Raw genomic sequence first — 26577 nt, forward strand, 5'->3', positions numbered from 1 at the left:
GGTGGTTGGCTTTGGCAGAGCCTGACAGTGGGAACAAGATGGGCTCAGGCTGCCCCATTTTCAAACAAACTTGCTTCCCTTCTCACACAGAAACATCCCAGTTACAGTTGCTTGTGTCTTTATAGTAGCTTGCATCTCTCTGGGTGGTGGTGACGGAACAAGGGGAAAAGAGTAAGAAACTAAGGGTCTTTGTGTTCTCTTTCCTTTTTGTCTCTCTCTCTGCCCTTACAGGCTCTGAAAGTGTTCCAGCTGAAATTCCAGAGCAGACTGACTCGCCACAGCTTCAGAGGCAGCGATCCCTGACCGCCGGCGCCCGCTGCCCCCAAGCTGCAGGATGGTGCACATTGCCAGGCTGCTGTTGCTGCTCCTTGCTCTCTTCCTCCACGCGGACGCTGAGAGTAAGCCATTCTCCCTCCTCTACGGGGCTGTGGCCATAACGAGTGGTTTTGTTCGCAGCTGGCAGCAGGCTCAGGGCCCCTGAGTCCATTTCCTTTGGAAGTAAATCCTGAGACACTGTGGGATCCTCCTTGGCTACCAGCCAGCCTTTGAAAGAGATTATTGACGTGACTTCCTTACCATTTCCTCTCTCTCTCTCTTAATGCCCCTATTCTTGGGCATCTAACTGCTCCTACTGTTTTGTCTTTTTTTTTTTTTTTTTTTACAATCTTACCAGCCCGGTGGCAAAGACACTATGAGACCGATGATGTAACTCAAACTGGGGTTAACCAGTTGGTGGTGCCAATAAGTAAACACTGTTCAGACCCATTAGAAATTTCTTTCGTATTGTGGATATATCTATGTTTAGAAAAATGCACAATGTCACATCGAGCCTAATTAAACTTCCAAGCCCCTTGTAGCTGTCATAGCAGCTGTTCTGATGTACTGTTTCCGACAGCTGTCGTCGAGTACAGTATTCAAACAAATCAAGCAGAACTGACAACGTTGTGGCTGGGTGAAGGGTGTGGAAGTATAAGGAGAATTCTGTTGAGTACAGACACCAAAGTTTTTGGTTTATTGGACTCAATTTATGAAACTGAGCTTGTGGTCAATTAGCTTGCCAATTAATGAGAAGATCATATCTCCTTCGTAATTAGGAAATCATTAGGTCTACCTTGTTTACATATGTTTGTTTTCCCATCTGGCCCATGGCGTTTTGGAAGAGATAGTACTGGAGAAAGTCATGTCTCTGGCTTCGGCTCACTGACATGGCTGGTTTCTTCATAGTGCTGTAGCTCATGAGCAAGTTGCCCATTCTCTTTGGGAGTCCCCTGGTATTATGGAAATGTATAACATCTGCAGTCATTAACTTTTCCCTCTGCTATTTCAGTGAGATTAAATCTGATTCATGCTGAGGATGTTTCAAAGACAAGCTTCCTGCGTCATGTTGGCCCATGACTATTAACTGAATTCTGACAAAAATTTCTTCAATAGCAGCCAATTTCTTTGTTTAAATAAGGGCTCTGTTTTCCAAAGAGAGCTTTCCAGGAGTGAAAGGAATCAGGTTAATAACAGGATGCATATGGAACATGCATGTTTTAACTACATTCTCTGGTTAATAATGTATATAGTCTCCTAATTAGCACTTGAGAGTATTGGTTTAAGGTGACACCAAGGAATGTCTAGGACAATGCCAGCAAATAATTAACTGGGAAAAGACCCAAATGAAAGATGCTCTTGTTACTTTAAAGCCATTTATGTCAAAATCTATTTTAAAGTTGTAATCTAAAATTAGTTTATTAAAGAAATCAGGCATATGGCTTTATTTTTCTGTTTTGGCTAGAATGAAAAAGTACATTGTTTTACAATTGTTAATTTTTGGCAAAAACCTGTCAGCACCCTGGGAATCCACTTTAATTTCAGATAGCAGTTAGAGATTTCCTTAAAATTACTAGATATAATTGTCATATATCCATGAAGTTATCCTTCCAGATAAGTAGAAATGTTTTTCTACTGAGCAGCTTTACCTTCGTTTAAATCTCTGGTAGAATGTGGCAGACAGATGTCAAGTACTCTTACAATTGTTTTAAAAAACAATCTACACTCCGGATGATCATCACCTACTCCTTTCCCTCCTGCTCCTCCCCTTCTCCCTCTACCTCCACCCTTCACCACACTTCCTTGATAGCAGCCTTCCAAAAGGGAAAACAGGGGCCACAATAGCAACTTTTAGTTCAGATGTTTACCAGGTTATATGTTTATATGATAATCAGCTCCCAAGCTCAAGATGTAAGCTGAAAAAGAATCATTCTCTCTCACTCTTCCCATGGCAACTAATGAAAAGGGACAGACTTTGCCAGAATAATTTGTTTAGTTTTCCCCAGGTCTACTCCAACCTTGCTTTAGTATGTTTTCCCTTTAGCCGATTTATTTGGCGTTGTTGAATGGGATGTGTAATCCAAGAGATTCTCGAGGTGAGAGGAAAAATTAGCCATATTTTTTAAGGTACATTTTAAAAGAAGAAAGAACATCCCTTATCGATCTATTGGAGGACACTCATGGTACATGAAAACACATGGTTGGAGATGCGCTTTTCGTCCCTAAAGGATGTTTAAAGAACAATTGGGAAAATGGGTCCCAGATTATAACCTATTAAATTGTGCTGCTACCTTTTCATAAAACACTGGAAAAAAAAAAAAAGACATCCTAAGTAGCACGGAAGAAGAATTAGATTTTTTTCATCATCACCTAAATACAGTATTTCTGAAGCTCCTATTACCTGGGACACTGGTTTGTTACTCTATGCTTTGATTAGCACATGTAGCCATGTTTTACCTAACTCTATTTTGGAATTTTTACAAGGAATCAGAAGTTCTATTTCAAAATTTAATAGTAACTTGTCAGAGCCATTTGAGAATGATGAAATAATTTTTAAAAATCCATTTGCCCATTTAAGAACGAGAACCATGTGGGGGTGGGGAATGGAAAGAAGCCTCTCTAGTTCACCATGCTAATTTAATGTGCTCTGCTCACTGCCTTTCGAAATGATTAACTCCAAAGAGCCAAGGAGTCAGGATTATCATCTGCTCTGTGGAAGTCATAGTAAAGTGCTAGGTGTGATGTTGCATTAAGTAGAAGAGCTCTTATGAGCCTTGGTTCAAACCCAGGTCGAAAAATTGTGATAAAATCCCTTTAGCAGAAAATTATAGTCTTTGCCATTGCCAATTAAAGTGCCCCACAGATCCCCACTATTACAAAGGCTAGATGTATGCATGGATCTTATTTCTTTTTATTCCTATGTCTTGAGTGCTGGAAATGATTTTGCTTGTTTCTTGAATGTGGGTACACATGGTGACTTCGGTTCGAGCACAAACAGTAGTTCCTCCTCCTGTCAAGCCTACTAGTTTTCTGGCTTAGGTGGTCTGATTGAGGTTCATTCTAGTTTAAGTGGTTGTCCGATTGAGGTCAGATTTTGTCTTAGGCAGTGGTCTGATGGAGGTCAATTCTTTGATAACATGAATGCAAATTAAAAGTAAATTTATACTAGCATTTTCCTGGGGTGTTTTTCTGTTGGCTGAGTTTTCATAGCAATTTCTGATAGTTTTATTTCATGTGTAGCTTTAGTTTTTTTATTTACTAGTTATTTTTTATTTGTTTTTTGTTTGTTTTTTTGTTTTTGTTTTTGTTTTTTTGGGTTTTTTTTTTTTACCTAGGTGCAGGCTACAAACCTGCTTTTAGGACTTTCTTTCATCAAACTGGTTTCACTGTAATAAAATCACTGTTGACTGTTGCATTCTAGACTTGAGTTTATACTTTTGACAACTGTAATTTGACCTGAATAGTTATTGGATCTTCATTGGAAACACAACGTTTGATAGTCTAATTCCTCAAATTGCTTACCTCATCCATTTTCTGTTACTTTTTGCTTTTTTCCATGTCAGATGGTAACCGCTCCCTCATTTTCCTCCCTTCTTGTAAGGAAACTTCTTAGTCCTTGTCTACTCACTGTATTCCTGTCTTACATAAAAGCAATGAATTCCCCCCCCCCTTTGGTATTGTATCACTGTATCCATTGGCATTAGAGAATAGGCTGGCATACACACAGTAGGAGAACAATTCTTACCTTATATATTTCCTGATGGGCAGTGTGGAGTAATGGTTCAGAAAGTGAGCTCTAAAGCCAGTCTGGTTTTAAGTTCTGGCTGTCCTCTGTAATCTGGAGCATGATACACCATGCTCTTTCCCTCAGTTTCTCTATCTTTAAAATGTGAGTGATGGTGATGATAATCATGATGATGATTGTATAGGAAAGGTCCTACTCCTGGGTTTTGTAAGCATTGAATGGGCTAATGTAAAACACAAAATCAGCAGATGACATATGATGGGTTTTTCATAAACGTTAGCTGTTATTATATCATTATGTCAAAAACACATAGCCAACAGTGTTATTGAGCAGTTCTATGAGATGATGTGCTAAAATCCTTTTTTATTTGACCTGCAGATTATCAAAATTTTGGTGGTTGGTAAAACAGGTTTTCTCACACCATGTTAATGACTAAACTTGCTTCTCTATAAAGTCCCATACATAAGAGATCCTTGAAACTCTTGTATTGTGAATTAAACTGAAGATCAAGAGGAAAAATTATAAAGCATACTTAGTCAAGCTAGTCAAGCTTGGAAAAAAAAGCTCCTATCCCAGAATTACTGATTTAAAGTTAATTTGGGGGGCGCCTGGGTGGCTCAGTGGGTTAAAGCCTCTGCTTTCGGCTTGGGTCGTGATCCCAGGGTCCTGGGATTGAGCCCTGCATTGGGCTCTCTGCTCTGCAGGGAGCCTGCTTCCTCCTCTCTCTATGCCTGCCTCTCTGCCTACCTGTGATCTCTGTCTGTCAAATAAATAAATAAGATCCTTAAAAAATATAAAAAAAAATAAAGTTAATTTGGCTGGGGTCTAATTAATGGAAAGTGTCCCATCCTTCTGTTCTGTTGGTTCTTATAAGGGATTTTTCTGAGCTTCTCAGAGAGAGGAGTTATAGAGATCTACTATAAACAAATACTCTAATATATGGGCCATTGGACCAGAAAGCTGGAAGTGCAGGTGAGCTGGATACAGAAAAGAGTAAATGGCTTTTCATATGGTCATAAATTATTCGGTAAGAAAAAAAATAAGGAAAATAATTAAAGGGCAGGGCAAATTATTCCTTTTGCATTTTGCAGAATCACTTCTGAGAAGTAGCCTAAGCATGCAGTTGGACCTTCCAAGATGAGGTTAGAAATGGAGAGGATGTCTTTTTTATGTCATCAAAATGCATACCTCTCAGCAGATAGGCCATTTCACACAGAGAACATTAATATGCCTTAAAAACCACTTTTTCTGTTTTTACTTTACATTGTGACTATTTGGGTATGTGTGTATGTATACCCCAAACTATTGAAACCGTCCCTTAGAAGGTAAATATTGCCAGGGTGATGAAGATGTTCTAAAATTAGATTGGTGTGATGGTACTAATTGAGTAGACACCTACTAAATGCCATTGAATTGTACACTTTAAGTGGGTGATCTCTATGTTGTATAGATTATATTTCAGTGGAACTATTGAGAACAGGAAAGAGAAACTGCTGCTTAACATGGCAGTTTGGTCAGATTCCCTTCAGTGTATACACCCTGAAAGGAAGGTGTGCTGATTTCTTTAGACCAGTTATGATAGACCGGCTCACTGAGGAGAGCAGCGAGAAATCCAGTTCATTTACCAAGCTTATCGATGTCTTCCTTGTTTTCCCTTTCTCTGAATTTACAGATGTGTGGCAAAATAAAAACCTTGCCTTTCCCTCCTCCTCCTCCCACTCAATTTACAGTAGCTAAATTAGCAACATCCAGCTGTCTGCCACAAGGAAAATATCCCAGCTATTTTACTGATCCTTAAGCCCCTTTGCAGAGTGTTTGTGGCTTTCTGAATTAATTGCTCCCAGCAGAGCTGTACCTACCTAGTGAAATTAAGAATATGTCACAAAATCAACCAATATGTACAATTAGAAGCATTTTCTTGATTATAGAGGGACTTGATGTTAAAAAAAAAAAAAAGAAAGAAATCCTAACTATGATATGTTTCTTATCTCTGATCTCTGTAATGAGGTCCTCTACTCAAAAGATGGAACAATATCTGAAATATTGGTGAATTACTTCTTGTTATTGCTAATACCCTGATTAATCTGTTCTGTGATCTCCTCATTTCTTTCCTTTTACGCTCTTAATTTCTTTAATTTTTCTCACTTAGCTATTATTTCAAATAACCTTGATTTGTTTGGGAGCCCCCATCACTCTGCTCTCCATTTTGCTCTGCCTCACTCAATTTTAGAAGCCAATCCCCCCCCCGCCAAAAAAAAAAATAGAACATAGAAAACTCCCAACCAGTGTCCATTTTGAAATTAAGAATCAAAGACAAGAAGTACTGGTGATTGGATGGAAACCAATTCTCTTACCTATAGTCTTGTTTTCTCTTTTCCTCTGTTAGCTTTAGCTTCATGTATTTATTCACCAAAGTCGTGTGTGTGTGTGTGTGAACACGTGTATGCATGCTCCATGGAAGGCTTTGTACAAAATGGTGGAGATAGAAAAAATTAAAGAATGTGGTTTCATATCTGTTTGTAATCTGCCTTCAGAATTCATTGCTCACTTTTTAGAATTCTCTCGCGCAATATTTTCAGAATTTATCCTCAGAGGAGAGGTAGTTCTTAAGACTATGGACTCAGGAGCTGAAGTGTATGTTCAAATCCTGCCTCTGCTATATAATTATTCTGAGCATGGGCAAGTTGCAAATATCTGTGTGTCTCTCATCTGTAAAATTAAGATGGAAAATAGCACACTTGATATGGTTATCATGAAGATTAAGTAAAGAACTACTTGCAGAACATCTTGAATAATAGGATTAAATATTCACTAAATGTTAGTTGCTATTATAGTTTTTTCTCATTAGCTTGCATCATTTCCAAGTTGGTAGCATCTATGTTTAGATCTCTGTTGACATTTATTACCCCATTAACTTCATAATTTGAGCAATATCTTTTAAATATGTAAACATATATCTTTATATATACTTATGCTTCCAAAGAACATTGACTCATTGGCTCATTCCTGTATATTATAGTCACTTTAGTAAATGTTTATTGGACATACTTCCTGTGCCAAGCATTGACTTAACTATTGGAGATACAATAGTGAGATAAAGAGATATGATCCTTGCCCCAAAGGGCTTACACTCTAGAGAGATAGACAAATATTTAACATTAATCTCAAAATTTACACTTTCTGAATGTGTTAAATCTTATGAGGGAAGAAAATAGGGAGCTTAGTGCCTTATCTCTTCAGAAGAGTAATAGAAAGCTTGCCTGAAGGAGTGATTTTTTTAAAATTTTGAAATAATTTTAGACTTAAAAGAAGTTGATAAACTGTACAAGAATTTCCCATGTCACTCAGTTTTCCCTAAAGTAATATGTTATATAATGACTGCACTTTAACAAAAACAGGAAATCAGCATGAGCACAATACTATAAACTACAGAGTTTACTTGTTTTATATTCATTTATTTTTTAAAGGTATATAGTTCTGTTAAATTTGATCACATGCATAGTTCTGAGGAAATGATTTTTGAGCTAGTATCTGAAGGATGAAGAGAAGCTAAGTAAACTATATCTGAATGGGCTGTTATGGTCCAAGAAAGGATGTGTTCCTGAGCCCTGAGACAGGGATACTTAGTGTATTCTGGAGACTCAAAGCATGGATGTGCCTGGATACCAGACAGTGAGGAGAGAGAATTCAAATAAGGCTGGACAATAGGCAGAGACTGTCTAATTCAAGCCCTCATAGAACTTGTTCAAGATCTTGGTTTTTATTCTAAGAACAGCTGGGGGAGTGACGGAAAAGATTTGCATTAAAAAAACATCCTTGTGGCTGCTGGGTAGAGAGATGCTTTGGAGTCAGGCCAGCCAGAGTGGCCTTGGGATCTGTTGGGAGGCTGTTTCGAAGCTATGGAAATAATGGGGGTACCAGGGACCAGAGTGGTGGAGATAAGGGAGGCAGGACAGCCTTGATACTGAAAAAGAATTTTAGTTGACTACTGTGAAGTGACATTCTCCTAGAACTTGAACCATGTACAGATTATTATAATTTGGAGTAAAAGAGAACACCAGGCTAATAAGAGATAAGTAATCCTTTATTTTTAACAAGGCATTATATATTCTTCCCAAAAATGTGTCACTGCTCATTTTATAATTTCCCTTTATGGTTGTCAATTTCAGGTAATTTTATTTAATCTTATCTTTGTGGTATTATCTGTGAAGAAAAGTGGAATCAGACTCAGTTTAAAATTGTGAATGAGATTCAGTAACCTACTACAAAAATATTTCAAGTTAGTTTTGTTCTCTGACAAAAGTTTTAAATTCCATTTAGTTTCTGATGCGTTTTGCAAAATCACAGTGTGGTGTTATGACAGTCATTTTATAGTACAGTTATTAAATGTGACATTAAAATATACTAAGTACTTATATCTTCATTTTAAAAAACATGCAAGATTTCACTTTTAAGCTAAAAATACAGAATACGTAATAGCAAACCTATTAAACTGAATACATTCCAGCGGTTTTTCTTTTCTTTCTTAGTCGTTTATTGTTAATTTTATTTTCCCCTCACTCCTTAAAAGTGTTTGTTGTTTATCACTAAAAAGGTCATTTACAGCTTTTATAGTGACTTCAAGTTGATACAAAGAAAGCCCCTCCAGTATCTATATTTTATTTTATTTTCCTTTAAAGTACATTTAAGGGGCACCTGTGTGGCTCAGTGGGTTAAAGCCTCTGCCTTTGGCTCAGGTCATGATCTCAGGGTTCTGGGATCGAGCCCCACATCGGGCTTTCTGCTCAGCGGGGAACCTGCTTCCTCCTCCCTCTCTCTCTCTCTCTCTCTCTGCCTGCCTCTCTGCCTACTTGTGATCTCTGTCAAATAAATAAATAAAATCTTTTTTAAAAAAGTACATTTAAATCACAACAGTTAATTTAAAAATAATAATATTTCATTGAGTAAATGCCCATGATGTGCAGAGGAGAGGGCAGCAAGACGAGGTTATTGACAAAAAATAAATGAACAGTATGACTTTGGATGGTGATACATGCTTCAAAGATAATAATGCAAGGTGATGTGCATGACAGTGGACTGCAGGGGGCGGGGGTAACGGAGGGGCGGGGCACTCCATTTTATATCAAGGAAGGTGTTGCTCAGCTGAGTGATGGGAAGAGATCAGCCATGAAAAAGTGGCATTCCGGACATCAGAAAAAAGAACAATGATTTGCAAAGAAGGAGCCCAGTGTGTTGAAGGGACAAAAGGCCCAGAAGACTGAAGCACAGTTAGTGGGAAGAGATGGGTAGGAGAGGCAGGGAGGGTCTGGATTCTTTGCCCCTGTAGACCTTAAAAGAAGTAAGTAAACCAAACAAAGAAGTTTGGATTGCTAGGCAGAGATGTAGGGAAACAAATATATTCTTGGGATATCTGTCTGTGAAACTTGAATTGGGTGCTATGAGCTCTTACTAGGTCAAAATGAACATATTTTCTACAAATAATGCATCGCAGGGTTGGTACAATTTCTTGTTCAAGTTATAAGCCGTTGTCTAAATAGCTGAACTGAAATTTCCTTTGAACCCTAAAACGTTTGGCTAACAAAAGCACAAATGTCTGTTTTTTGCTCTTTATCTCTGGCCAGTTTTGCTTTTCTTTTAAAGCAGATGATAGTTTTACATTGGAAACATGTAATTAAGTCTGCATGTCCCTTCATTGATATCCATAGCTGGAGAGGACTTAGGAGGGCATGTATGAAACGCAGATCTGTAATTGGAGGGTGATTGTCAACATTGACTTGCAGGGAAGAATGAACTTTAATAGGTCTTTCTCTGCATGCTTCCATTTAGTCAGGGTGAAAGCAATCAACTCCTAAGTGATTCTTAGCTTGTATTTCCTATGCAGATGAAAGCATTTAAATAAAAGTTTTCCTAGTTAACCTCTTCCATTTGGGGAAAAAAATCTATATGGCTTACGTGATTTAACATATTTGGACTTAGTTTTAAGTCCAAAGGGGATATAAGGTAACAAAGGACAGTTATTAAACCATAACTTCAGTGTATTTACTCCAGAATAGTACATGTTGTAAACAACCACATTTGTCTTAAATTCTAGCCTTTCTGCTTACCTGGAGGATATCCTTAATTCTCCTGACCCTTTGGGAATGCCGACGTGCATTACCTGATGCACAGTGGCTGTTCAGTAAAGGTTTGTTTTCATCCCGTTGTAGATGTTGTATAATGCCTGACTTTTGCAGAAACTAGCTATCTAGCATTTTTACCTATTGCAATGATTTTCAGATCAAGGAATTAAGCAGCATATCCTTTAGATCAGCAAAAAAAATACAAGCAAATAAACCGAAGCATCCACATCATAGATTTGTATGTTACCTATGTGCTGAACTCTACGCGAAGTCTCCCCATGTGGGTTTCTGCCATCAGCGCAGCCCTAGCTTGGTGTATTGACATTTTGGGCTAATTCTTTATGGTTGAGGACTGCCTGAGTATTGTGGGATGTGTAGCAACATCCCTGGCTTCTTCCATTAGCACCTTGACCTTCAGTTGGGACTACCAAAATGTCTTCTGATATTGCTAAATGTACCCTGGGAGGCAAAAGCACCTCGGGTTTAGAACCACTAATAGTACATAAGCTCTGGAACAGAACTTGGGGCAGAGGGTGGGAGAGGTAAACACCCTTCTAACTTCTGTGGGGTTTGAGAGGAGGAAATTTTGTCAGACCTATGATAGACCTTTTAAAAGTTCTTACAATCAGCTATGCCGACTGGAAAAGATTAGCCATAGTTCTGTTTAGTACCTGTTGATGACCAAAGGCAGATTGTCTGATCTCATCATGTCTCAGTTTTGTGGTCTTGAATATCTGATAGTAATGGTAAGGTTGCCATGAGAAGTAAACACTGAGCAATGTTAGGTGTTTAGGACTATGCTTCAGACACAGTAAGCACTCAATAAAGGTTAGCCAGTGCTGTTATATTAACTATGTATTTCATACTATACGAATTTGATTCTGTTACTATATTATTTTTATTTTAGCAATGAAATGCAATTTTATCTCCTAGCAATGATTGTGATAATACCTTTCCCTTGTGTAATTATTTAAACAGTTTTTATTTTTAGTCTAATTTGTTCCTGAAAATTCTAGCAGTAGTCAGTATACCTTTTATTTTATTTTATTTTTTTACAGGTTTTATTTATTTGAGAGAGAGAAAGTGAGAGACTGAGAGTACACAGGTGCTCCTGAACAGAGAGGAGGAGCAGAGGGAAAGGGAGAAGCAGACTGCCTGCTGAGCAGGGAGCCTGGTGACCTGGGGCTTCATTCCAGAACTCCAGGATCATGACCTGAGCTGAAGGCAGACACTTACTGGCTGAGCCACCCAGGTACCCCAGTATACCTTTTATTATCACTACTTCTCAGATAAAAGAAACCAAAGGTCAGAACAGATAACCTGCCTGGAGCAAAAGGATGGAGTAGGTAATGGTAAGGGGCCTGGAACTCACCTCTCTTGACTCCTTGTCCAGGCAGGAGGCAGGTTAGTTAAGAGGGGCAGGTACAAGAACTCAAAGGCACAGTGGTCAGAGCCACAAGCAGACAGCCCACGGGATACCCCCGGTGCAGCGGCCCTGGAGGCCCAGCTCTGCTGCAGTTGTCCAGTAACCTCACTGATAGGTGGAATGAGGATTCAGAGTCATGGTGGAAAGATTAGATCATATCTACAGTTTAAGCACTATATAAAAATTAGAGAAGCATCAAATGGCTTTTAGAAAAGCTCCTGTCTCATTTCAATCTAAAAAAGGAGAAAATACTGTCAGTTTGGAAAATGTTGTATTCTGTGCAGCCAGTGTTTTATTATAAAATGATTTTTAGTTTTCATTAGGTTTTCTTGTTGCTCTTATCTGTCCATTTGATTCTAAATTGTCAGCAGTAAGGTCTGCTTCAAGATTTTATCACTGTAATCATGATGTCATCATTCTCCTAGAATGTGATAGATTGGAAATCAGGGCCAAGATATTTTACAGCTCCTTTCAAGTTGTCATCTGATTACCCTCCCCTTGAATGTGCGTTGATACTTTGATTCGCTTTAACCAATAGAATGTTGCAAAAGCGATGCTACTCCTCTGCTAGGCCTAGCCCTTAGAAGTCTGGAGGCTTCCATTTCCTCTCTTGAGTCATCATAGAAAGATATCCAGTTACTCTGTAGTCGGGACCCCATGGAGAGAAAGAAACGCCTATCTGATTGGAGCCATCCAATACAACCCAGTATAAACTGGAGCTATCCCAAGTGAAGAGCCAGATACATGAGCAAATCCATCTTTGCCTTCCAGCAAGAGTCCAGCCTCCTCCTGGTAACTGCAAGCCACGTGAGTGAGGCCAGGTGAGAGGGAGAGAAGGACCGTCCGGCTGGAGTGTGCAGGGCCAAATCCAGTGCAAAGAAATCTTTGCATTAAAGCAAGTTTTGAGATGATTTAAAACACACTAATAAATAACTGGAGCACATGGTGATTATTGTCATCAAAATGAAGTACCTATCACCTTGAGGAATAACCTTGGACTTGTGGTTGCTTTATTTTTCAGATGATCTAACAAGCACTTAAAGGGGCCCTTTCCTGGGTAGATGCACACATTGGCATACATCAGATAAAACCCTACCTAGAGCTACAATTCTGAAACCTTTACATGTTTTGCGTGCTTTTTTCTTTTTAAATAAGTTATTTATTTATTTTAGAGAGAGAGAATACATGTGAGTGGGAGGATAGGCGGCTGGGCGGGGCTGTGGGGGAGGAAGGAGTGGGAGAGAGAAACTCAAGCAGACTCCCCACTGAGCAGGGAGCCCAGCAAGGGGCTGGATCCCAAGACCATGAGATCATGACCTGAGCCCAAATCAAGAGTTGTCCGCTTAGCTGACTGAGACACACAGGCGCCCCAAAGCATTTTGCATGTTTTTTTGACCAGAGTTTGGCAAATATATTGTTTCTTTGTAGGCCATAGATTCTTCTGTAATATTCTGTTACAATATTCAACTCTGCCATTATAGGAAGGAAACAGCCACGACAATGAATAAATGGGAGTGGCGTGTTCCAATAAAAGTTTACTTAACAGCTCCTGTAGGGAGCCACATTTGCTCTGAGTTCATGGCTTGACAACCCTGCTTTTGACCTTACTCATTGACAAGTTCTCACCAGACAGTGGGAAGCGGAGAATACTTATCAGCAGAGGACCTTGTTTTAACCTGGTGAGGTTAAGTCAGTAAAGGAGACGCATTTGATTAGACTCTTTTAGCACTTTGCTTTGTTAGTAATGTTTATTGGGAGCAGATTAATTAGAATAAATAAGTTCAAGGAGCACATCTCTTGACAAACAGAGATGTTTAATAGTGCTTAACCTTTAGAATTTATGCGGCAAAAGCTTTGCGTGTTACTGCACTTTATGTCTTTTGGGGGTGCTTCGGGTACTCGGCTGTTCATGCCACTTCAAGTTGCAAACTCCTGAAAAATGAATAATTTATCAGCTGTGGGATATTTTCATTGCACTGTGAGCCTGACATTTGGAGCTATGAACACCTTAAATATAGAGAAAGAAGTGCTGGGAAGTGTTACATTTGATGGGAATGTTGTAATGGGGTCTGAAAAGAAACACATTTATAATCATGGGTATTGAAGCCTGATATTGGTTTCGTGGAGGCAAGCAGAAACGTCATGGTGAATTTGGTCACATCATAGGTTTTTCTGGTATAGATGTACCCTGTACCATCTCAGTGCTTATAAATCAAAGCAAAATAAAACTAACGAGAAAGCACCATTGATCCAGCGGCAATGTTCAGAAATAACACTTACGATCCAGGATGTCAGCAAATTGAAAAGCCTTCCTGGGGTGTGGTGAAGGGGCAGCTTGCAATTGATTGCAATCAGAATTCTTGACTCACATGGGAAAATATGAAGAACCAACTGTTGCCAGTTTGTCCTGGCAACTAGTAGAAGGCACAAGTTTCTGAAAATGCATGAAAGCATAACTCTATTTTTATAAGGACGGAGGCTGTATAGAGTTGTATGTAGAAGTAGGACTAATTATATTAAACAAAAATCTTGGCTGACTATGAAGGAAGCTGACTAATGATTAAGTCTATTCGACTATGGAGTAAAATCTCACGGGAAAGAATGAGAGCCCCACTGCGTGAATCATTTGAAGTAAGCGGCAGAAACCACTGTGGAGAACTACTGTTTCTGAAATAATCAGAACTACATCAGCAAAGGGATATAAAAAGATCATTTAGCAATTGCAAACACATAATTCTTTTTTGCATTTTAATTGTTCTGATTTGGAGTGAGAGATGGAAACAGGAAGGGCATTATGATAATTGTAATAAAACAATTGCTTATATTCTGGGATCTATTTTCCCTCGAGAGTTTGCAGTTTAATAAATGGATCCGATGCCACTATTGGGCAGGAAATAAGTTGGCTCCCTTCCCTTTGGGGTATTTACTCAGGCCACTAGACTCTTCTATGTAGCCTAAAAGAAGCTTTCTTAATTGCTCATGATCACCAACATTCTGTTTAGCTCAAGAAGTGCTTTGTGTTTGTCCAGTTTTGCTAGAATTCTCCCCTCCTCCCTTTCATGACTGCACATCTTAGCCAGTCTGAATTTTACCTGCTCTTTTTGCTGCTGTCTTTTTCCACTCTTTTCAAGATTTTATTTATTTGAGAGAGCATGTGCATGTGCAAGCATGAGCCCACGGGAGGAGGGCAGAGAGAGAGGGAGAAGCAGTGTCCCCACCAAGCAGGGAGCTGGATGTTGGGCTTGATCCTGGGAACCTGGGATCATGACCTGAGCCAAAGGCAGAGGCTTAACTGACTGAGTCAACCAGGCACCTCTTCTTTCACTCTTACTTATTTATTTTATTTGACAGAGAGAGAGAGGGATCATAAGTAGGCAGAGAGGCAGGCATAGAGAGAGGGGAAGCAGGCTCCCCGCTGAGCAGAGAGCCTGATGCGGGGCTTGATCCCAGGACCCTGAGACCACGACCTGAGCCGAAGGCAGCGGATTAACCCACTGAGCCACCCAGGCTCCATTCTTAGTTAATGCCCACTGTGTCCCAAGCTCCTGGAGAAAACAACAGGACAGAGCTAAGTCAGTGCTCTCAGAATTGCCAGGGGGATAATACAGAGATAACGACAAAGTGGGGCAGTGCGTGCAATGGTGGACATAAGCACATGCTGTTGCCTCCAGCAGGTCATTGCTGGAATTTGAAGGCGATATTCACAGGTGTGGTGGACACAGAAAACAGGCCGGGAAGCATTAAGGCAGGGTTCAGGAGCTTGAAGCTTGCCTGGTAGATCAGTGATTCTCAGCCAGATGATACTTGGGAATCACTTGGGGCTGGGAGTATAGCTGTCTAGGCCACACACAGACAGATTAAACCGAAATATATGAAGGTAAGGACCAAGGGTATGGAATGGTTTAAATGTCCCTCAGTTCATTCTCAAGAAAAGCCCAGCGTTACCAACTAATAAAGGAAGCCGGTGAAATCTCTTAAGCTGGGAAGTCGATGTGGACCAACTTGCATTTTTAGTAGGTCGCTGACAGCTGTGTTGGGGATGGATTTGAGGGTGAGAGACCAGTTAAGAGATGTATGTAAAATCAAACACAGTCAGGGTCATGAGTATCTGATCTGAACTGTGGTTGCATTCATTGGATAAGGTGGTGCCAGATACAAAATTTATTCAAGAGGATTAAAAACTTGCAGGAAAAAAATATTTTAAAAATAAAATAAATAAATAAAAACTTGCAGGATTTTGTGATGGATTGAACTTAGAAAACACTGGGTAAGTCACAGGGGAACAACTAGAGAGAAGTGGCCAGAGTCATACACAGTTTGGTATGTAATTCTCTCTGCCTCCCTCCTCTGCCAATACACCTAGTGCACTTTATTATGGCTTTTGTGTCTCTCCTGACAGTTATCACAGTTGTCAAATATTACTTTTAGTAGTTGGCTAAAATCCTCATTTCCCATGTGTAGTGTGAGTGTATTTACTCATTTTAGATACTGCCTCCTTTACCCTGCCCCAAAACTGGGCCTTGGGTGTAGCCAGGTGCTGCAGATTCAATGCACACAGTAACTAGTCAAATAAAATTCATTACTGAAGCAGACCAATTCAACTTTTTGCAAAGTTTGTGCTGGATCTCATGAGGGAAGCAAGCACCCAACCTATTCTTGCCAATTGGGAAGCCATACCCAGGATCTTCTGATTTTCCTAGAGAAGCTTGAAATCCAGATTTTATGTGTGCAACATCCCTAATTTTTACATATTGGGCTGAACTAAAAATTGTTAAGCAGCAATAATACTGAGGCCAAAGAAAAACATGTTTGGGATGGATCTGGTCTGGGACCACAAGTTTTCACTCTCTGTATAGGGTCTCAGTAGTAATTTATAGAATTGAAATGAATAAAATTTCCCAATCCCAGCAGTTTCCAGCCCTTTCTGTGGTTTAACAATAGCAGAGAATTTCACAAAGCAGCAGCAGCAAACATTTGGGCTGATTCTGTTTGTGGAAAGTGAATTAGAGAATGGATTCCATTACCTGGTATCTCACACTAAAATATAAAGCAGAAGGACACATTTAAAGTCCTTTAACTGCCATTATTATATAGATACTTTCGGTGAATGTGAATTTGAGATGATGAATTATTCATTTAATTCCATTCCTTCTCAGTTTTGTAAGTTCTACCGATGCCAGACTTAAGAGCATCAGGTGGCCCCCTCGTAGCCTGAGCCTGGGGAGAGGTTCTGTCTCCCGCCTCCTGGTTTAGTCCATCTCCTGGATCAAGGCAGCTTGGATGCTGGAGCTCCTTTTTCTCTCAGGGGCTGCTCTGGCTACCCATCATGAAGCCTCAGAATATTTAAGGCTAAAGAGCAGTTGAACAGTTGTTCAGCCAGTGAATTAGCATTTCAAAGGCCAGTGCTCAGAAGGGCACTGCCCAAGTGAGGAGCTGGGTTGAAACATATAGTCAAGTCTGAATAATAAGATATTTCTGTGAAAATGACTTTCTAATTGCATGAAGACTTAAGATTGGGTGCTAAAACTTGTTGCTTTATTGGTTTTGATGGCATTCTCTCTGGAACGTACCTTGCACTTTCCAATACTAAACAGATCAAATGAAGCCTGATTGGCGCCTGATCATTTGGGTGATACTAATCAGGAATATCGACTTCTATATTTCCCTCCATTTTACTGAGAAGCCCTGAAGAGTTACTGTGGTATATAGTTGGTGGACTCCTGCATTTTTGTGGGTCATGTGTGTTTTATCATTTTAATGAGAAGGAATAGGGTGTGTTAAAAAGAACACACTGGCTTTCAAGTAAAAAAAGATCCGGGTTCAAATTCTGTCTTCCCCTAGTTATTAGATAGGTGGACTTGGAGGAGTTTATTAACGCCTCTAAGCATATATAGTTTTTTTGTTTGTTTTGTTTTTTAAAGATTTTAATTATTTGATAGATAGAGATCACAAGTAGGCAGAGAGACAGGCAGAGAGAGAGGAGGAAGTAGGCTCCCTGCTGAGCAGAGAGCCCATGTGGGGCTCGATCCCAGGACCCTGGGATCCTGAGCCGAAAGGCAGAGGCTTTACCCCACTGAGCCACCCAGGTGCCCCGAGCATATATAGTTTTTTAATTCGGCAAATATATTTTCTGCACCTACTACATGTCAGCATTTTTCTGGTTGCTGGGAATATGATAGTGAACCTAATGGAGATGGCCAGGCCCAGTGTCCTCCTGTAGCTGCCAGTCTGAGCTTGCATTTCCCCTCTGTAAAATGGGGATAAGAACCTCACCCTGCAGTTGTTTCCTGGGGATTAATTGTGATAATTAATGTGTGTGAGGTGTCTAGCCATGATTATAGGCTCATAACTGTAGACATAGCTGCAGGATTTACTTCTTCCCCTGTGCTTAATTGCCAATGCTTTCTAATCTGTTACCTTAAATTTACACAAAACTATATTCTTTGAGAGATATGTTTGCTCACACACTCTAATTCACAGATAATGTTCAGGTCCTAGACATCTGAGTATTCTCCCTTTCTCCTTTCTAAATGTTTTGCATATATGGTCCTTAAGCAAGTCATTCCAGAGATTATTCTCATCATTCTAAGCTTTAGGATACATCAGCAACCAAACAGACTACCACCACCAGCAACAGTATTGTACCATTAAGGTCACATTCTAAGGTGCTCAAAATTATTAAATAGAATACTAAATACAATACAGTAAACAGTGCAAATTATAAAGAATAAATCATACTATGTGTTCAGAGGTAATGGGTGTTATGGGGTAAAAGACCAGAGTAGGAGAATCAGGAGTGAGGAGGAGGGAATGCCATACAATTTCAACTTGAGTGGTGAGGTCACAGTGGGCCTCATTAAGGAGGTGACATTTAAGCAGATTTGAAAGACATAGAGAGGTTAATCATAGGGGGAAATTATTCCAGGCCGAGAGGATAGCCAGTTCAAAGGCCCTGGGATAGGAGCTTGCCTGCATGTTCTAGGAATAGTAAAGGAATAAATGCAACAAGGGGTTGGGGGAGGAAACTGGTACATGTGAGGAGAATTGACCTAGTTGGGAGATCAGGTTCCCTGGAAGCAATATAGTGAGTTGAGATCTTAGGAATATTTAGAAGTTTACTAATGATTTTGGGATGTTAGAGCCTACACACAGAAAAAAAACAAAAACAAGAACAAAACCAAAAAACAGCTTGAACCAAGGTCCTGAGGCCAGAGAATGATGGCTTGTGTCTGAAGAGGGCAGAATAAAGGAGACTGTAACAACAACAACAAAGGTAAGCTATTAGAGGGAGAAGGTGAAGATGACTTTAATTGTTTTTTTTCAGGGTTATTCTGATTACAATATGGAAAATCTTTCATTGCTCTTTTTTAAAAAATGTTTTTAAAATATTTTTCTTTTTATTTATTTGAGATAGAGAGCTTGAGGGAGGGAGCATGAGCAGGGATTAGGGAGGGGAAAAAGCCCAATGTGGGGCTCAATCCCAGGACCCTGGGACCATGACCTAAACTGAAGGAAGACACTTAACCTCCTGAGCCACCAGGTGCTCCTCTGTCACTGCTCTTAATTGCAATGATAATTCAGGCACAAAAATCCTCTCTTAATTTGATAGATTTCTATGTATAGATAACAAAATGAATGGGAAAGAGAAGAAGAAAAAAAACAGCTTACATAGACCATCTTTTTTAGGTTTGTGTCCCACTTCTTATCTGATTCACTCCTATTTCCTTAGGCTGTAAATGTAGGGCCAGGTGTTCCTTATCATGGCCAGTAGTAAGTTTCCCAGGCTGCTCTGGCCTGCAGCATTCTGGTAGACTGATGCGAATTGTGCACCTGAGTCCCTGTGGATGACACAGGTCCGGCCTCAGTCATTCTCACCACAGTCCCTCATGTCACATGACAGTGCATAAAGATTTTTAGGTGGACAAGACTGGGACTCAGTTCAGGAACAAACCAGGCACCAGTCTTCCAATCAAATATTTGTATGAAGCTGGAATTCTGGCATTAGACGGCTAGTTATATAGGAGGAGTTGTGAGGAGTACTAGTAAGTCTTCAATCTCTCAAATCCTGCTTTAGAAATAAAAAGCACACTACGCATAGGTTTCTAAAGAATCAGTATTGTTTTTGCATATTCAAATTTTATTAACTTAGAAAGACCTGAAAGAGTAGAATAAAGTTTGTAGATCAACCCGCTGATTAGATAAGTTGACTGTTCCCTGCTGCAACAACCTCTGACACTGGTGCATTTTCAGCTCCCTCTGCCCTTGGCTTTGTCACTGTCTATGCTCTGAATTCAGAGACAATCTCTGTCCCCTCCCACACTTTCAGGAGGCCTTTCATTTACGAAACCTTTCATATTTTAAGAATACCCCATGTTGGGGAGCCTGGGTGGCTCAGTGGGTTAAAGCCTCTGCCTTCAGCTCAGGTCATGATCCCAGGGTCCTGGGATTCAGCCCCACATCAGGCTCTCTGCTCGGCAAGGAGCCCACTTCTCTTCCTTTCTCTGTCTGCCTTCTTCTCCGCCTACTTATGATCTCTGTCTGTCAAATAAATAAAATCTTAAAAAAAAAAGAATACCCTATGTTGTTCATTATTAGAGACAGTCATACAGTGGCTAAAGAGGAAATCAAAATAAGTATTACAGAAATTACAAAAATATAAACCTTTTTGGGGGATTATGCCTTTTTTTTCAGAACAAGAAAATGCTGTTCCCATGGGCTATGTTTAGCCTTACAGTATCTAGTCAAAACACTGTTTTCCAAAATTACTTAGGATAGTTCTTTCCCCTCTCCTTCTGTCTAGTTATATGATACATTTGTAAGGCAGTTGGATGGATTTGTCACAGTCTGCATTCCCTTGCTTTCCACCCCCCACTTCCCGATTGATTTTTAGAAATGTATATACAGTAAAATCCATTATTTGTGGTGTACAGTTGTATGGCTTTTGACAGATGCAGAGTTTTATATTCTCCACTATAATTACACGGCAGTTTCTACATCCTAGAAATTCCCTCGCAGTGCCCCAGTGTGTAGACTTTTTAATGTAATTTTTTTTTTGATCCCAGCTTTTTTTATTTAGCAAAGTGCATTTAAGATTCATCCATGTTGTGGCGTGAATCAATAGATTGTTGCTTGAGTAGTATTGCATTGTATATATACACAGTTTGTTTATCCATTTGCCAGTTGAAGGACATCTGGGTTGTTTCAAATATTTAGTGATTATGAATAAAGATGCTATAAACATTTACGGACTGGGAAAAAATAAATTTTAATCAGTCTCTGGTGCAGTGGTTCTGGGGACTTTCAAAAATAACAAAAAACACAGATGTCTGGGCCCCACTCCCAACCAATTGAAACAGAATCTCTGTGGATGGGGCCTGGGCTAATGGTTTTTATAAAAGCTCCCCAGGTGGTCCTCTTGTGCAATCTGGGTTGAGAATTAATGCTCAGAGACATGTGATCATTGTATTTTTGGTAAATCAGCTCTCTGGGGTTTTCTTTATTATTTTTACTTGGCGAGGTTTGGTAATTATATTTAGGTAATATAAGATTATGCTTCAAATTAGTTGTTTCTCTTAAGGATTTAATTTCATTTCAAGAAGAGAGTTACTGTATGCTAATTAAACCAAGGCCTTTTTAAAGGTTTAAGTAGTCATGATAGAAATATATTTATAATATGCCAATTATATCCCTCAGGAATATTTTAATAATTATATATTTGATTAAAGGGAGTACTTGTTAGTTATACAGTGTAATTATATGTTGGAATAAACTAGCACTAGAACTAAATGAGCCTCCTTAATTACCATGACAATTATTTTATATTGCTGGTGAAATATATTATTATCTTATATATATTGGTAGTGATTTCTTAACACTGTTTTGTAATGGTATTTAACAACTATTTAATCAATTATGTTGAGTTAAAGAGTGAAACAATATTAATGGCATTATGAATTAGGCAACTTAGATATTTTACATAAGTAAAGATTTTCGTATTATGCATAAATTACATGAGAACACATCGGATTTCAAAAATTTTCCTGAACCAACTGGAGATATTACTTGAAAGCTATGTCTTTTGATGATTAAAATGATGACCAAGATGAATTTTTATTTTTGTTGTAACCATAAGCCTAGTTTTCTTCAGTGATGGAGATCCCGAAATAATTCTGTGATCACCAAGTGGTATAAGATCCTTCACAAGTAAAGTTCCAAGAAGTAAAGTCTTTTTTATAAAAGGTTTCTCCATATTTTTAGTAAACTATATTTATATGAATAATTGTTTATTCTGATTTCATAACACATTTACAATGATAAATGGGGCATAATGTTGGTATCCTCTTGATTTAGCTCTTTTATTTTAAATTGCTAATGAACATGAGCTTTTTACATATTTGCCCCAGCACATTGGAGGGAGCCAAGACTTTCAAAGATTTGCTTTCCTGCGAAGGGGTATAAGGAAACTCATTACCAGGGGCACATATTTTCCACTATTACAAAGAAGAAGACTCTCTAGTATTCCTAATAGAAAGAGCTAACAGGTATTGGGACTTGGAATGTGAGTGCACCCTGCTGCATGAGGATTATCTCATTTAATCACTAAGGCACTTCTGTGCTTTAGAAACCCTTATTATCCTACCTGTAAGCTAGGGGACGTTGTAGCTTAGAGAGGTTAAGTAACTTGTCCTTGTTGGTGTGCATATTAAGTGGTGAAGCCATGATTCATGACTAGGTAGGTTGACCTCAGAGACTGCATATTAATCCCTGTGCCACAATCTATTAGCATCATTTGCCTCTGTCTTTACTGAATTTAAAGGAACTCTATCTTGTGTTCCCTTAGCATATTTTTACTTATGTTATAACTTCACATTATTTTTTTTTCTTTTAGATTCCAGTATTTGCTTATACAGTAATATCCTCATACTAGTGTCTAGATGCTTTCTTCTGTGTTCTAGATATTTGCATATTGCCTGACATTTGGTAGCCTCGCTATGACTGCTTGGCTGATTAAATCACAGACGTGAATTGCTTATAGGGCATCCGTTATGTTGGATTGAGATCCCCTCCACATTTCAGAAGTGCCACGGAAGGCTTTGGAAACTGAATCCGTTCTCTTGTTTAGAGCAGAGCTGGCTTACCCTGGAAGGTATAAAATCTAAGCACCTTTCATCCATGGGTAAGTTTGAACTTCCAGTGTAAGCATAAAGCATTAATACAGGCACTGTATGAGGAAACCCACACTAGAACTCAACTTTGTTCTGAGAGAAAACACACAACCAATGTAGGTAAATGAGGGATGTGGTGGATGGGACCGATTAGAACACTGTGGTCTGCATTATGTAATTTTTAATTTTTTGTTTGCTTTTTGTTGCTTTAATTTTTTGCTCAGGAAAAAAGTTCTTTAAAATGATTCATTCTAGATGATAATAACTGATCACGCTATAGTAGAGATTGTGATTAAACATGATAGTATGTGGCTCTTTGTCTCTGAGGAACACCCAATGTAATTAAGGACTCAGACCATAAAAGCCTTAAATTCCAAGATGGAATCAGAATGTGGGGAAGAAGAATGTCTAGATCTTTGACTACCCCTGTCTCACTTAATGTTGTTCCCTCCCCCCACCCACCTTTACTGCCTGCTTCGTGTCTGTTCTTAATTCCTATGAAATCTATGAATTTTTTAGGCTATACTAAGTAATTTAAGAAACATTTTGGTCCAAGAACAATGTAATGAAGGAACACTGCTACTTCCTAGTAGACTTTTGAAAGGGTTTATATTCCTACATGCTTACTTTGAAGTGACTCAAATAATGGAAGCAGGGTAACCAAAGGGACACACATATTTGCCTTTGGTTGATTGCTTACTTCAGAGACGTATAATCCCATTTAAAATCTGCAATTCTGACGGAACATTAACTATCTAAGTAACACTTATTCACAACCGTCTGTTGCCAAAGAAACATTCGTGACCTTGTATTTTTGCTTAAAATAGTGTAGGATTGTATCCCCTTAATTTGTTTAGTAATATACCCATGCATTTTACTGTAGCAACTAAGGAAAAGGGTGCTGTCCTTAAGGCCCCATCCACAAAACAGAAAATTTGGAAAAAGCTAATTGATTGTAGGCTTGCTGTTGTTCATTATCTTAATTAGTCTAGGTAATTAAATCATTAATTGATCGAAGCTGATCCCTTGCTAACAAACAGTAAAACTCAATGCTTTTCTGCTTGATCCCATGAGAACTGTCATTTCAGTTCTTCATACAGCGTTTCATGCTGTGGAGAGGATTGGGCTTTGCTCTGATCTTCCAGTGGGGATAGCATCAGAGGAGGATAACGCTCACCTGTGGACGTTGTTGCTGCTTGTGTGATGCATCTCAGTGAAATCAGGAAGCAGTCTCAACCTGGCTGTGGTTAATTAACGCTGGATGGTAAATCGTGCAGGAGCAATCCATTATGAAGACAATCCTGCCTCTGGCAATTAACTTTCACTGTTTGCTGTGTTTTGCTTGGTTATCTTTCTGAAACTGTGGATTTCCATCAAAGGGTTCTGACACCCATTCCTACCTGGCATATGCCCACACGTCTTTAGTCTTTTGCAATAATGTTCCTGAGGTGAACATTTTTTCTTCTTACTCAGGTTCAGAGCCTTGGGATAATCACTGTGTTTCCTAAATATGTGAAGTTCTTTTAAAACTTCAAAGCCTCCTCAGGGGGAGATGGAGGAAAGATGCCTTTTTAGAGAGCGTGTAGTGAATTGACAAAACCATGAACCCTTGTCTTCAGATGCTGAAATATGAGATGTTTTCACAAAGCTATTTCAAGTTTGAAAAGTTGGCTTTTCAAATGAATCACTAATCCAATAATTACAATAACACTAGAATCAGACTAAACAAAGGAAAAGGTAAGGCAGTAAGAAGTTGTTTTACCTTGGAATACATTTCAAACCTCCCTGTCAGTCCTATCCTATGTAATTTCAGAAGAATATCTATGGTAAGCTTGGTTTTATTAAGATCCCTTGAATACTGTGAAGTTTCCTTTTTCTAATTTGAGGTTCTTTCCTATTATGTTCCTCTTGAGGAGAATTATGGAAGTAATGAAATTCGTAATTGGCTTCTTTTCTCTGGTTGGACTAACCGAGTCTGGCAGTTCCTTGGAAGAGTTCGAGTTCTGTGCTTCTTTGGTTGATGTGATAGCGTTAGTAAGGCAGCAAAAGTAGGTTGAAATGAATGCCTGGCTTGGAATTTACCCATATGGATATAATGCTGCCTGAATACTCCTAATCAGAGTTGGTTATTTTTTATTATTAGCGACCTAGCTTTCAGACAACTCGGCTCATGGAAAAATAGAGCAAACAAATATAAATCTTAGGTGCTTTTACTGAAAGAGATTTCTAGACAATTGTGGTTATTGTTTCATCAGTAGTTTATTATGGCTACAGTTTTATCCAATAAATGATAAACATGGGTTATATAATTACAAAGATATTTTCTTTCTAGAAATACATATTCTTCCTTTGAAACTATTTTACATGAATGTGATAAATTATGATTCTATATTGTTGATTTAATATGTGCTTCATTGCTTTCTAACCTAGGAGGCAGATACATCTTGTATATCCCTCTCTGTTGTTGCTCCTTATTTGTTATAATGAAGACACAAGGAAATGGTGCTTCAGAAATGGAAAACGATATTCCCTAAGTAATCGTAAATAATTTAAAACTTAAAACTATTATTAGTTGATATGTTAACCTCCGGGAATTTGTTTCTTATAGGCATAGGTATTCTTCTGTGTATATCTGTTTTAAAGTTTAAAAAGCACATTTGTTTTAAAATAATTTTTAGAAAAGTGATTATGCCTATTAGAATTAGTATATTTTTTACTTACAGGAAGGACACAAATTTGACAGTCTTGGGATGAGGGAGAGGTCAGAGGCAGAGACTTTTTTAAACTTATCATTGAAAACTGAAGCATGTAATGAGCTACATTGATAGGAGTATGTTGTAACCAATTTTACATGATTGCGCTGAATTTTGTATTGTTCTGACTTGAGAAAGTAGAAAGAGAGAGAGAGGGAAGAAGAAAGATTGAGACCCATTAACACACATTTAGTTTTATTATCTAAATTGCATTATATGCATGAGAGGCTCCTAGGGTGTTTGATATGTTGTCAACTTCCATATTCTATTTGTAATATGCTTTACAGTGTACAGAGGACTTTCACACACATTGCCTTGCTTAGCCTTTAATATGTCCCCTGAGAAGGAAATATACCCATTTTAGAGCCCATTATGACCTAGGACAGAAACCCAGTTTTTCTAATCTCAAAGCAGATTTTCTTTTTAATTTACAATGAGCCTCCATGTTCCTTCCTCCTGTGTGGGGAGAACTGCCTGGGGCTGGAAGGAGGAGGGCAGCCGAGCCTGCAAGAGCCTGCTTGGCCTTGGCTGCCCTGTGCAGGGAAGTGAGAGAGGATGATGGCTCTAACTGTGGTGGTAGATGGAGAGAAGTGAGTGGCTTCTAGAAATATTCCAAAGGGCGAAGTAAACAAGAGTTAGTAAATTATTTTATCAGGTGTAGAGGGCGAGAGAGAAATGTCAAGGAAGACTCTCTGATTTCTGTTTGAGCACCTTCCTGGATGATTATTGTAGTTATTAAGATAAGAAACCCTAGGGGGAGAGTGGAGTTGTTTGGACTGAATGGGGAGTCATGCGCTTGTTGTGGGATATACAGAGTTGATCTGCCTGATAAATAATGTACTGGAAATGCTAAGTGGACAACCGGATATGTGGATCCAGTATTGAGAAGAGAGCTGTGGACTAAAGATAGTTTCTTGGAAGTCATTTGTGTATAAAGGGTAAAAGAACCATGGGAAAGGACAAAATCATTCAAGGAGAGAATAGACTGACGGTTCAGGAGCCAATCTTTTGGGAACCCCCTATTTATAAAGGATGAGTATAGTAGGAGAAGTTG

At 39.0% G+C, this 26577-nt stretch overlaps 1 protein-coding gene across 48 annotated transcripts in view; it reads left to right on the plus strand.

Annotated features, from left to right (window-relative positions):
• Positions 1 to 234: 234 nt before the first annotated feature.
• The window catches only part of PTPRD (protein tyrosine phosphatase receptor type D), a 408131-nt gene continuing 381788 nt past the window's right edge, over positions 235 to 26577 (plus strand). For 27 of the 48 annotated variants that reach the window (XM_032845508.1, XM_032845526.1, XM_032845509.1 and 24 more), the window contains exon 1: positions 235 to 398. In XM_032845508.1, coding sequence (XP_032701399.1) covers positions 335 to 398 — 64 coding nt within the window. In that variant the 5' untranslated portion in view covers positions 235 to 334. The remainder of the gene's footprint in view (positions 399 to 26577) is intronic. The other 21 variants (XM_032845550.1, XM_032845546.1, XM_032845547.1 and 18 more) reach the window with 5 other exon arrangements.

Source organism: Lontra canadensis, unplaced genomic scaffold (assembly GCF_010015895.1).
Source record: "Lontra canadensis isolate GAN:19392208 unplaced genomic scaffold, GSC_riverotter_1.0 scaffold165, whole genome shotgun sequence".
In the NCBI taxonomy this organism is placed as follows: domain Eukaryota; kingdom Metazoa; phylum Chordata; class Mammalia; order Carnivora; family Mustelidae; genus Lontra; species Lontra canadensis.